The sequence below is a fragment of the Neopelma chrysocephalum genome, unplaced genomic scaffold (assembly GCF_003984885.1).
Source record: "Neopelma chrysocephalum unplaced genomic scaffold, ASM398488v2 Primary Assembly neopelma1_61b, whole genome shotgun sequence".
NCBI lineage: Eukaryota > Metazoa > Chordata > Aves > Passeriformes > Pipridae > Neopelma > Neopelma chrysocephalum.
The window spans coordinates 8,220,477-8,232,673 of NW_020897717.1; the positions used below are offsets into that span (position 1 = coordinate 8,220,477).

At 39.5% G+C, this 12,197-nt stretch overlaps 1 protein-coding gene across 2 annotated transcripts in view; it reads right to left on the reverse strand.

The window, feature by feature from the left end:
- Positions 1-7,315: 7,315 nt before the first annotated feature.
- UBR2 (ubiquitin protein ligase E3 component n-recognin 2) overlaps positions 7,316-12,197 on the reverse strand; it is a 59,363-nt gene continuing 54,481 nt past the window's right edge. For both annotated transcript variants that reach the window (XM_027682020.1, XM_027682022.1), the window contains exons 44-47: positions 11,565-11,642; positions 11,126-11,296; positions 10,331-10,432; positions 7,316-9,549 (exon numbers count right to left, since the gene is read on the reverse strand). In XM_027682020.1, coding sequence (XP_027537821.1) covers positions 9,408-9,549; positions 10,331-10,432; positions 11,126-11,296; positions 11,565-11,642 — 493 coding nt within the window. In that variant the 3' untranslated portion in view covers positions 7,316-9,407. The remainder of the gene's footprint in view (positions 9,550-10,330; positions 10,433-11,125; positions 11,297-11,564; positions 11,643-12,197) is intronic.

A 12,197-nucleotide genomic window follows, 5' to 3' on the forward strand; every position in this document is an offset into this window, starting at 1 on the left:
GGGAATGCTATATCGGGCTCACAGGCACCACACGTACTTCCTAGCTAATGGCCTGGGGAGATTTTAAAGGCAGATATAAAGAAAAAAGGATCCCAGCAAAACAGTTACTTATTTACACCCGACTTGCTTGGTTTGTAAAAAAAGACAACACTTCTCATAGCATAATCAATGGAAAATGGGGACAGATCACAAATGCTTATTAAAAAAAAAAAAAAAGAAAGAGCATTATTAGAGATTAGTTAATTAAGAGATAAGGCCAGAAAAATAGAATGGAACCATGTGATAACAGCCCCCTGTGGGGAAGACACAAGCTTAGGCAAATTTATTTCTGGCAACAGCAATGCAGCTATCTCAAATCTGAAGTAATGCGTATGTGGAACTTTTTCTGAGTTATGTCAGACCTATAATGTTCAGTGACTGACTGAAACACTGAAGTAGATAAATGTCTCTCTCAAAGCAGATGCATTTGCTGTTCTCATGTAATTTCACAGGTGTTACTGAATTTGGATCCAAAGCACATTTGTGAGGTGGGAAACGCTGGCTCAGCTTTGTGGGCTCTCCATTACCTGCACCGTCTTGGCAGCACCTTTCCCTGGGGAACACACCTCTGTTTTGCAGTCCTCCCCTCACGTGTGTTGCCAGATGAAGGGCTGAGCAGGACTCCCACCTCCCATCCCAGCAGCTCCTCCCAAAGCACACAGAACTAGCAGAACTAGTCTTGCCTGATTAACCTGTTTCTAGTAAAAAGAAGGATAGCCCATAAATATGAAACAACTACTAACTTCATGATGAACTGCATTTCCATGGCTTGTTCTCAAACCTTTCCAGAGCAAAGGGCAGCGTGGGAATCAGAGGGACCAGTCAAGCAGCAAAACAAGGACCAAAGGGCAGGTCTGCAGCCTGCCTTCAGACTGATGCACACCAGGCAACCAAACCTCCAGGCATTGTACGTCACATTCTCGGGCAGGAGGGTCAAGCATCGCAAATCAGAAATGGGGAGACTTGGGCATGTGAAACGTGATAAGGCACAACTGCAGCTCGAGGGGCGACGAAAGGAGGAGACCAAAGCACTAACTCTGAGGCACACAATTCCACAGACTGACCGTCTTGTTAATAGGGTGAAAATGAAGTTTAATTCTTGACAAAAGCCCCATAGGAGTCACTTTGAAATATCTGACAATACAGAATTTAACAGCAGCATCCAAGAACCACTGTCCCTCCCAGCTGTGTGTGCCTCCCACTCTCCAGCCAGGCAGTGTCAGTATACACAAGCTGGAAGGAGATGCTCACTGCATTCATCAGTCCCTAAACACAAAGTTTTCCTTTTACAAATCCCCTTCCTGCCCAAGTAACTGTTCAGAGGGCAGCACAGCTCTGCCTTAGACACTTTTTCAAATGGATGTGAGTTTTCCCATTAACACACACATTTTCTCAGACACAAATAACAGACTAAGGTTAAAGATACAAAAAAACCACGGGGGAAAATACAAATGAGGGCAAGGTGAATTCATAAATTCATATGAATGAATCCTGCATTAATTACATAAATTAATCAAGAGTAGAAGTAAAAGTGATTCTGTAATGTTGCTGTAGGCATATTTTAAGTAAATTATGACAGCATTTCTTGTTTTCACCCCAGAATTTTAAATGTAATAGAACCTAAAATTCAAAATTTTTCTCTATTTGTCTAATTTTTTTTTTTAGAGTACTTTAGATTATTCTTGAGATTACTTAATGTTAAAAATGGATTAAGTGCATTTCAGGAAGCATTTTGTTCAGGAAAAAACTCACAGTGGTATGTCTAGATTACAAATAATTACTACCACAGCATATCCCTGACTCCAGTGGGATAAAACAACTTTCTGTCCCCTCCCTGTTTGCAGGTGGCACTCAACCAGGAGTGCTGCTCACACAGGGAGACATTCCCAGTGCCACATACCCTCCTCAAATATTTCACAGCTAGGCCTCTGTCACTGGTGAAGGCTTACAAGTGGATTCTGAAGCTCTTGAGAGCAGGATTCAATCCCATCCTCCTTTCACTACAACCACTGCTACTGCAGCCCTGGGAAACCACATGCACCTCCCTCGCCATGCCTGGAACAGGGCTGCCCGCCCTGAGCACCCGCTTTGCTCCAGTGCAGTGAAGCCACCACACTGGCTCTTGGGTTTGCTGCCTTGGACATGACACCTTTCAACGCCCTGAATAACTGTTACTGCACACCCACCCAACAATTTGAAATGCTAGTCACACAGAAATGTTTAAGTGTCTCACACATGTTGGCATGAGCAGCAGTCACCTGCAGCCTCCCAGATGAGTGCCCTGGGCTTCTGCATGCTCCCAGTGACACACATTGCTAGCGTAGAGCATTTACCACTCTGTTAAAAAAAAACAACTCAAAATTCCTTATTTTCAGTTCCATCCTGTTCAAGCTGACAGCAAAGACAGAGCAGAGTTTAAAGCCTACATTACAAAGTAGTACACAGAAAAAGAAAATACAACATGAAGTATTTTGTTTCAGAGTTCATGCCGTGTCCCAAGCTTTCAGGTACTGGACCACTTTATGAATTACCAAAACCTGACCTGGAAAGATTTATATACACAGATGAGATGCCTAACTAGTTCAACAGCATTAAATAGATGCCCAGCAATTACTGCAGGTTTTTTTTCTTCTAGTGTAGTTTCTGCCGAATTGCACATTCATTCTAAAGGACTCTGATTATAATCATTGCAAGAAAATGTAGGCTCCTTGGAGCTGTCTTTATGGGGAGCAAAAGCAAACACTACCTCTCTAATGCAGACATCTCTGGTTATAGGACACCAGTGAATGACATCAGTGAACATATTGCTGATCCCCTCACATTTGTTATTTTTATATAATCTTTTCTCCAATTCATTAACACACTTTACCATCCTCCACATTTAGAATGCTGCAAGTACAGAAATATGTTTCACACATTGTTCTTCAAATACATGGCTGATTTCAAATCAACACCCTGGTTTTAAAAGTCACTAAAACATTCCGCAGTGGTCTGCACAGATGCCATCCCTAACCCGAGCTCAGCTGTCCCACCCTGCCCGGGGCTGACTACCCAGTCTGGCTTTCCTTCCAGGATCCTACGCAAAGGACAAGCTGGAAAACTTACCACCTCCGAGCTCACGCTGTCTGAAAAGAGACTGTGAAAATATATATTCACAAACTGATGAAAAAGTAACATTTAATCATTGCTGTCATGGAGACCAAGATCAGTACTTGCCATTTCGTAGCTCCTACACCTGATGCACTGCGAAATGCCTCATACTCTCCCTCTTCTTTTTTCCTCCAAAAGAGCATTTGACAAATCTCTCCATCAAAGATATAAGACTTGGTCATCTACTGTTTGCATGCCAGGAGAGGGGGAAAGGTGGCAGAAGATGAGGAAAAAATAGAGGATGAATATGCAAAAGCCTCAAGATAAGAATATGCAAAGCAGTTTTTATATGTGGAACAAAGATTGGTAGAAGAAATGTGAAAACTGCTACAAATGAAGTATGAATAGAAACATACATGTATAAAACAGCAGAAGAAATAACTGAGCAAGCCTTTAAAGAGCAGCACATATGGATAAAGAGGGATGTGACTGACAGCAAAGAAGTGGGAAGATATTGAGAAATGTGTTGTTTCCGCCCAGCCCAGGAAGCCTGAGCTCCAAATGGCCATGGTACAGTTGCCTTCTCAGCAGCAGACCTGCACTTTGGTAGCACGAGGGACAATGTGGTGTGTGCCATTCCTCTTCACGTTATATCAGCCAAGGCACCCCAAACCAGGAAAAGACAACAGGCAACCTTATTTAAGATTTATGAAGGGTGAAGCAGGATACTGAGACAAAACACAGGACCATAGGTCCTGCTGAATCCCTAAGGGTACAAAAGAGGTATCCAAAAGCCAGCTTGCTATCACCAAGCAAGCAGAATGTAAGGGAGGACTCAGCAGCCATTGCTCCTGTCCTCTGTAGCACACAGTCCTGGCCAGACTGCTTGGACACACATATTGGTGCCTGTGGGATCAAGCGTGTGGGTGGATACAGTGAACTTATACAAGATGAAATCACCATGGCCTTCTATAGGGTCTCAAGCTGAAGTGAGGGGATGTTTTAGGACAAAGCTTTCACACATTATCATAAATACTCAGCTACTTCTCAGGGCCAGCTGGTGAGAAGGGGCACTGAACAGCATCAAAACACTCCCAACATGATCAGACGGGTACAGTGCACATCCAACGTGTGGTATTCAAGGGCCCTGCTTTGTAAAAACCTGAACTATTTTACTGCAGCTTATATTCCTCTATCAACCTGTAACATGTTTAACAAAGTACACATTGACTAATATGAGGTGAAAAATACTATCAACAAAACAAGCTCAGTACTGTTGTAAAAAAGTCACTCCTGAATTAGCCCTCAGACAGTGAGATGACTCCCAGAACAGAACCAGGAAACTATTTCTCCTAACCCTTAGCCTTGGAATAAAATAAATAATGAAACCCCTTCTTCCCCTTACTGGAAAAAGCTGCTTAACTGTCTGAAAAGCACAGCTCTGCAGGACTTTTAGTCTGGCCTCTAAGAGTTTTCCAGTGGATGAGCTTCCAGAGCGTGGTTTGGGAGAAAGCACTGAGAGGTCAAGAGTCTCAGCCAAGCCTGGGATCTCCAACCACCCCCCTGACATGGAGTTCTTCCCTGTCCCTGGCCCAACAGTTTAAACTTCCTCGACAGCAAAACCCCAGACTGCGTGAGCACTCTGGCTAGCAGCAAGGAGAGGCAGAGAGGCTCCAGCTCCCCCTGGTCATGACTCCATGCTCCAGAGCTGCCTGCGGCGTGCGCGCTCGCGGCTGCTTAGTTATCCCAGGCTTACAGTGATGCCCCTCCATCAGTTACTGCTGGTTCCCCAAACCAACAAATGACATTCCCAACAAGGTGAAGCTGCTTAATGGTAACTGGAAGTTATCAGCAACTGGAGATGAAAATGTGCCATCCATGTATCCACGTGGCTTCCATGAGGCACCAAAAGATGGAGTTTTGGTTTCAGCAATACCTATTAGCAAGGTTCTTCCTGTGAGACTCTTCCCACCTTTGCATGAACATAGCCCAAAAGGAAAAGCCAACTCTTCCCAATTCCTCAACATTTAAATCCCAAGATTAAAAAAAAAAAATCATGGTAAGGAGAAACATTTCCCTAAAGACAGTTTGTAAGACTTCCCATCACTGCTAAGCAACCTTTCTCTGTGCCCGTCCCCAAGGATACACAGAAGCTGTTTCATACAGCCTGAACCAGTTACCCAGAGAAAGCAGACAAATGGCAGTGTGTTAGCTGTGCACACAGAGGTGTGGCTGGCAGGTTCCCTGCCTTTCATCATTCCTTGAGCACCTGGAAGCATTCCTGCAGAAGGTAAGCCTTGATAATAACTGAATCCAGTGTTGTTCTTATTAAATCTACAACCTTCTCTGTGCAGCACGAAGTAGGACTCTGGGACAATCACCGCAAGGAGCTGAGGAACTGAACAGCTAATGTAAGTAGATGCCTCCCTACCCAAGTTTTCCTTTAATACCATTTAAGATTTGAAAAGCACCATCCTACTCCCACTATGATGCAGGATTGGCCAGGTAGTGGTCCTGGCTCATCAAAAGCCAAGCAGATTGTAATGCAAAAATACTAAGATCACAAGATCCATAGAAACCCTACAAAGATGAACCCAGTATCTCTTGCTGTTACCAGAGGTGGCCTCCCTGTGTATATCTGTACATTTTCTATTGTAAAGCACTTTTTCTGTACAGCAGATGTCTTACTTTAGAAAAACTTTCAATATGATTTCAGACAACATCCTCATAACCAATTTGGGGAGATGCAAACTAGGCAAACCGCAAAGTGGACAGAATCCTGGCTGGATTTTTAGGTTCAGAGGGTGGCAATGAACAGTTGGAAGCCAACCAGTTACAAGGGAATTCCCCACTGGCTGATATTCAAGCCAAAACTGTTTCAGACAGTCATATTTGACTTCTAAAATCAATAATCTCAACAGCAGTATGGAAATATAAAGTCACCACTTCCTGCTGAAGGCAATTCCTACAAAGGAGCAGAGGAGAGTCCAGGGCAGAATGGAGGCAGATTGCAAACTCAGTTGATCACAACACGACACTATTGTCATGAGATTTGAGATGCAACTTCCCTTCTGCAATTTAATCCTCCAGAAAGGAAAACAGCTGGGATTTAATGCTAAAGGTACTTGCACAGTAGGTTGAGCATCCAGTTTCTCCTCTACACATTCAGGTCATAGGGAAAATTCTCACAACGATGGAGCTTCTAAACAAAACACCAAGTCATTTAGTATAAAATAAAATGCACCCAAGACGAGATGCCAGGGCTGGAGCATGAGAGCTGGTAGGGCCTAATGTTGAATGCAAAAGGACAGAAAAGGGTCTGTGTGTCTGCATGTGCCATGACCACTGTCCCAGGGAAAGAACTGAACTGTATAGTGCAACGAACACATTGAACCCTTCCAGTCCAGGTTGTTCCCAGGGCTACAGTAGGAAGGCCTGAAATTTACTTGCTTAGTCATCAGCATTGAAGACTAGTTTGAGGGACATGGGAGGAAGCTGTAGAGAAGCAGAGGAGAGCTTTAAATGTCAACAGTCTGAGAATCCACAAGTACTTCATCTCAGCCAACGAACTCCTGGTGACATTACAGATGAAGTGGTTAGAGAGCTGTGGGGAGCACTGGCTCTTGGCACAAGTCAGAAGGCATCAGGTTTTTGTTATCTTGGTTATGTATTTCCAGCAGAATAAGAAAGAGCCTCCTGTGGCAGACTGGGGAGAGTAAGAAGTGTTTATCTTCAAGTACAAACAGAGTAAAAAACATTACTGATGTGAACCTCAACCCTCGTCCCTTTACAAAATATAAGTTACAATCCTTTAAAAAGACGATTAGACTTTTTGGTAGAGGTCAAGAAAGGTTTAGCTGACTGAAGCAAGTGACACTAATAATATAATCATCTTACATTTATAGCCAGGGAACTGCAGATGTTGCACATCCAGGTATTTCTGTCAGCTTGTGATTAACAAGGTGCACACTTGAAGGAACAAGCTCAGCAAAATTCTAAAAACAACATTTAGAAAGTACCTATTGAATGCTGACATGAAAAGCACTTACTTGATGCTTTCAGCTTTGTTTTGTATTCTGTTATGATGGTTTTACGTTCAGGAATTTTGTGTGGTTTTGCTGTTCTTTTTTTTTTCCTCCCCCCAAACACATAATACATTCTAGATTGTACACATAATTCATAAATATTAAAGTTATAGCCAATTTATTACAGATATTATTTCCCTGATACTGAAACAATGTTATATATAAATATTTCTACATTAATATAAATACATGCAAAATAAATCAGAAAATAGAAGTCTTGAGTAAAGAATGACCAAACTGCAAAAAAATCATAAATTGTGTACTTTGCAATTATTTGTGGTTGCAGTCTCCAACTCTGATCCCAGAGGGAAAAAAAATCCTTCTCACTGTCAATATTTTGCTTTGCACAGAGAATCAATTATCAGTATCATCAATTATCTTTTTAATGTTATGCTTACAGGAAAAGTTTTTCAATGCAGTTACACATTATTTGAAACTGTGGCACATAGTTCAAAAAGCAAGACTCTCTGCAAAGGAATAGTAACGTCACCAAAAAAGTGGGATTTCTAAGTACCATGCACAGAAAATTGTTGATATGTCAACCAGCTTAAGTAGGGGTAACCAGAGATAAAGCATTAATATCCTTTGCTCCTGCAATTTCTGCATGTCTCTTCATAAGAAGTGACAGCAATATATAAATGATTCAATCTACAACAGGTAGTAGAGACAAAAGTAGTCTGCACATTCGCCAAGTTTCTTTATTTCATACTTCACATCTTCACTCAATACTGTTACTGAATGTTTGAAAAATTGTCCTGTACACCATGAATATACAAAATTTATCTGAAGCATTAAATCTGTAAAAATAGGAACAATTCAGTCAGACCAAGTGTAACTGAAGACCTGGCAGACAGTAAAGGGAATTGCTTATCTGGGCTGAAGACGTAGTCAGAAATTAAGACTTAACTAAAACCCCACAGATTATTAAGGAAACAGAACTATGTAAATTAAGATTTTACTAATTTGTCAGAAGATAGGAGAGATAAAAGTAATGAATTTTATTTTAAATCAGTAAGCATAATGTGATGTTTTAGAGACACGTTGGAGGTCTAATTACATACAACTAGAAAACTCACTGCCTTCAGGCACCCTCATATCAAGTGCAAATCTGCGCAGTTATAGAATATATTTATAAAATATACTATATGCAAACATCTTTACAGAGCTTTAAATCAAGCCAAAAGTAAATATACTTGATGGGACAACAGAAAAAAAAAAGAATCAATGCAAAAATGTGGGCAGTGTGATTGTGGCCCTTCAAAGCCAGAGGAAACTATTCCTTTTGTCTGCAACAAAAAGGAGATGGGATTTGCACCTTAAAAGTTGACTGTTAACAAAAATGAAGAAAATATCCTCTGCAATTCTGCAAATTAACATAAAATTAGCTTTTGTGACTTACATGTGTTGTTATCTTAAAATAACTTCTAAAGCACAATGTCAACCCTTGAATACCAATAACCAATCACCTAATTGAAAGTGAAAGGGTTTCCTAGCTAAATTCAAATTAAACCCCACATAATTCTAAGGAGTGCAATGCTCTGGAGAAGGCTTTAAATTATTTTACTTGTAAAGCTAGTGTTAGTTTTTTTAGTTAAAAAACAACTGGAAGCAAGAAAGCTGCAAGAGTACAAATGACAAAATCGTTTTACAGTGAAAGAGTGAATTATCCACTGATGCAGAGAGAAACATCCATTTGCTACATTATTTGCTTCCTTACTTCATTCCATTGCATGTACACACAGCTAAGTATTAAAATGCAGAATAATAAATAAACCGGCTCAGATTACTAGCATGGGGCAAAACACAATCCATAATTGTGCTCTATCTCGTTTCTGTTTCAGCAGTCTTTTTCTCTTGCAGTTTATAAGAAAAATCATAGTCAGACTTCCAAAAAGAGTCATTCTTTTTTTATCAGAAACTCAAGTTCATTTGCCCAGGTTTATAACCCAAGACATTTCTGTGAAGGAAGCACAGTGCAAATTATAGGACTAATAAAACTTGCTTACATAGAAAGAAGTTTACTTGATTAATGCTAACTGGTATCTTTATGAAATACATTGTAAAACAAAGATTAAATAACAGGTTTGAGCTTGTTGGGGTTTTTTCCTCAGACTTTTTTCCTCATCCCGCCTTTGAAAAGCTTACTGAATTACAAAAATCTTGAATAAAGTTCCAGTCTTCAGCAGATAACCATTATAAATGCTGCCAATCAATGCCAACTAGTGTTTGATTTGCTTCTTGTGCATGTCCAATTTCCTCTGTGATACTGTGCTGCTGCCAGAGTTTTTGAATCTTTTTAAATCGCTCTTTGCACAGATGTAAGGGATTCCCACGTCTGAAAAGGAGACAACACTTATCAGGAATGATAAAACACTGCAGTTAAGCACAAACACTCAGGTGTGATATATTAAGTATTAGATAATACCCCTTAAAATACTAAAATATTTAGATAACCCTTTAACATCATTCTCTTATCAGAGCAAATCAAGATATTTCGATTAGTAAACTGTGGTGCTACCTTGTCTGGTGTCCCACCCTTACAGCTCAACAGTTCCCTCCAGCCTTTGGGAACCTCCTGTAAAGCCCACAGACCTCGGAATGTTTGTTTTCAGCAATCTTTCCAGGCTGAACCAGTTCACATTTTCTGCTTTTGACCAGTTTCAAAAGTAGCAAGCATTAACATTATCATGTCCCCAAATTATCCTCTCATAGGAAGCAGAGACAGAAGTTAAGACAAAGAACTACCTCATTAAATAAAACAATCCCATAGTATTTTTACTGGGTATTAAATTAACACAGGTTATCCACACAAATGCACTAGATACAAGTATAATTTTCAGCCTTAGTTTCTAGGCAACTTTACAGATGCTACAAAGATTTAAATTTTTTACACTTCAAGACAACCATTTATAACCTGGAAAAGGTCTTCCATTAAATATTTTTGACGTAAAAACACGTCAGCATTAAGATGTTTGAAGATATTAGATGCAGCAGGAACGTCAAAATATAACGTTACCTATATAATTAAAATAAAGTGGTAACATAAAAAGTGTATTTTAGAAACCAGATAGTTTCAGAATTCCTGTCTTTAAAGGATGCATTTATTTAATATTTACCTGAGTCCCTGGTCTGTCTCTCCATAGTCATCAAGATAAGGAGGAGGATAAAAGCAGCCCTTTGTTTTCCCAGCTAAAAATAGCACCTGACACTCTCTTACCCTAGAGAAAAACCACAGAGAAGTTTTTAGGTATTGGTTTTTAGATTATTAGTTTCCTATACTTCCATAAACACTGTTTTTCCAGTTCTTACCTACTTTCATTCTGTATAATGTGCATGTACAGATTTTTAAAGGTACTTTTTTTTTTAAACTAAAGATCTCATTCTCTTCCTGTTATAACTTCTCCATAGCGGTTAAAACCAAGGTAGTTTCATGTCATATTATTTGCAGTCTGTGTAAAATACTCAACAAAAACACAGCCAGAAAAAAAACAATTTCACTTCTCACTAATCTTTGCCAAAGTGAAAATAGACATTATCTAATCTTTTCTTGTATGCAACAAGACAGCTAAAGTGAATTTTCATGGTTTTAACAGCAGCAGCAGCAATAACAAAATTAAAGTATTTACCTTCATCATTCTGTAATACTTACGTAGAAATAAATGCACAGACAAAACAAATTCACTTGAAAATGAAATTCAGATTTTCTATGAAATTTAACTTCAAAGAAACAGCCTTTTAATCTTATACCAAAGCATAGGAAGATGAATACATGCTAGTTTTAGGGAACCCTATTGTTACCAAAACACTACCTTTCCAAACCACCCCTGCAATCACATTTATAGAACTAATAATTTCATGACTACACACACTACCTAACCCAGCAGTATGGGTAGAGGCATTCAGCTCCTTACCTAAGGAATATGCCCACTCCAGAACCACAAGTGTACGTATGTGCAGTACAGGCTCCAACATCTTCCCCTTCTAATTCAGTCTGACAGCAGTAACTCTGAGAACACAGCATGGTCCCACACACAAGGCACAATGTTGGGGCTCTGCTTTTATCACCACCCGATTTCGGACACCTTTTGTTAAGCAAAAAAACCAAAACAAAACAAAAAAAAATTCACTGTATATATTAACTCTAGATGGTAAAAAGATTCAGAAGTTAACAGTTGCAATTTCTACTTCACTGAAATACAGGGCAGTTCTGCTGACAAATGCTATGTGCCATTAACTTTATGATTCTCCATGCAACTTTCTGAGAGGTTTAACTTTCAGGTTAGAGGTTTCCCAGTTCATTAAAAGGAGCAGAAGACTTCAGGGTCCTCGCTGTAATTGCATTCAACTTACGAGAAATTGGATGCTTGGTTAATGAGGCAGCTGTAGTCATCCGGAAGGTCTATTAATTTGTTGGATTCTCTTGCATAGCTAGAATAAAACAAACAAATCAACCACTCAAATCTCAATGAATAATACACAAGCGAATAATACATAAGTGAATTCAAACTCATTCGTCTTTTCCTGATCCATCTAAACAGCATCTGTGAATAACTAAATTTTTAAAGTTTTCCTCTGCCATTCAGAGTGAAATGGGAACACATTAAAAAGGAACTCACGTCTCTCAACTAAGCCACCTCCTGTTTTGTCACATTTTTTATGAATTTGACAAAAAGAGCCAGAAAGTCAGAAAAATACATGTCATATGTATACTTTCAGCAAAACCTCATTATGAGGTCTCTACAGGTTTAACTAAATATTTGTTCTCCCTTATCAGTTTGCTTTGTATTTTCCTTTAGTCACTAATACTGAACGGAAAATAGTCTGACTCTCAAGTTCAGAGAACTTGTATCTTGCAGCGAATGAAACATTCATGCAATGAAAAGGATCTATTTAATACCAAATATTTATATATTTAAAAATAACAGATACTATACACTTAATTTTAATAATCTTCAAGTCTAGGAATAATATAAATTAGTCTAT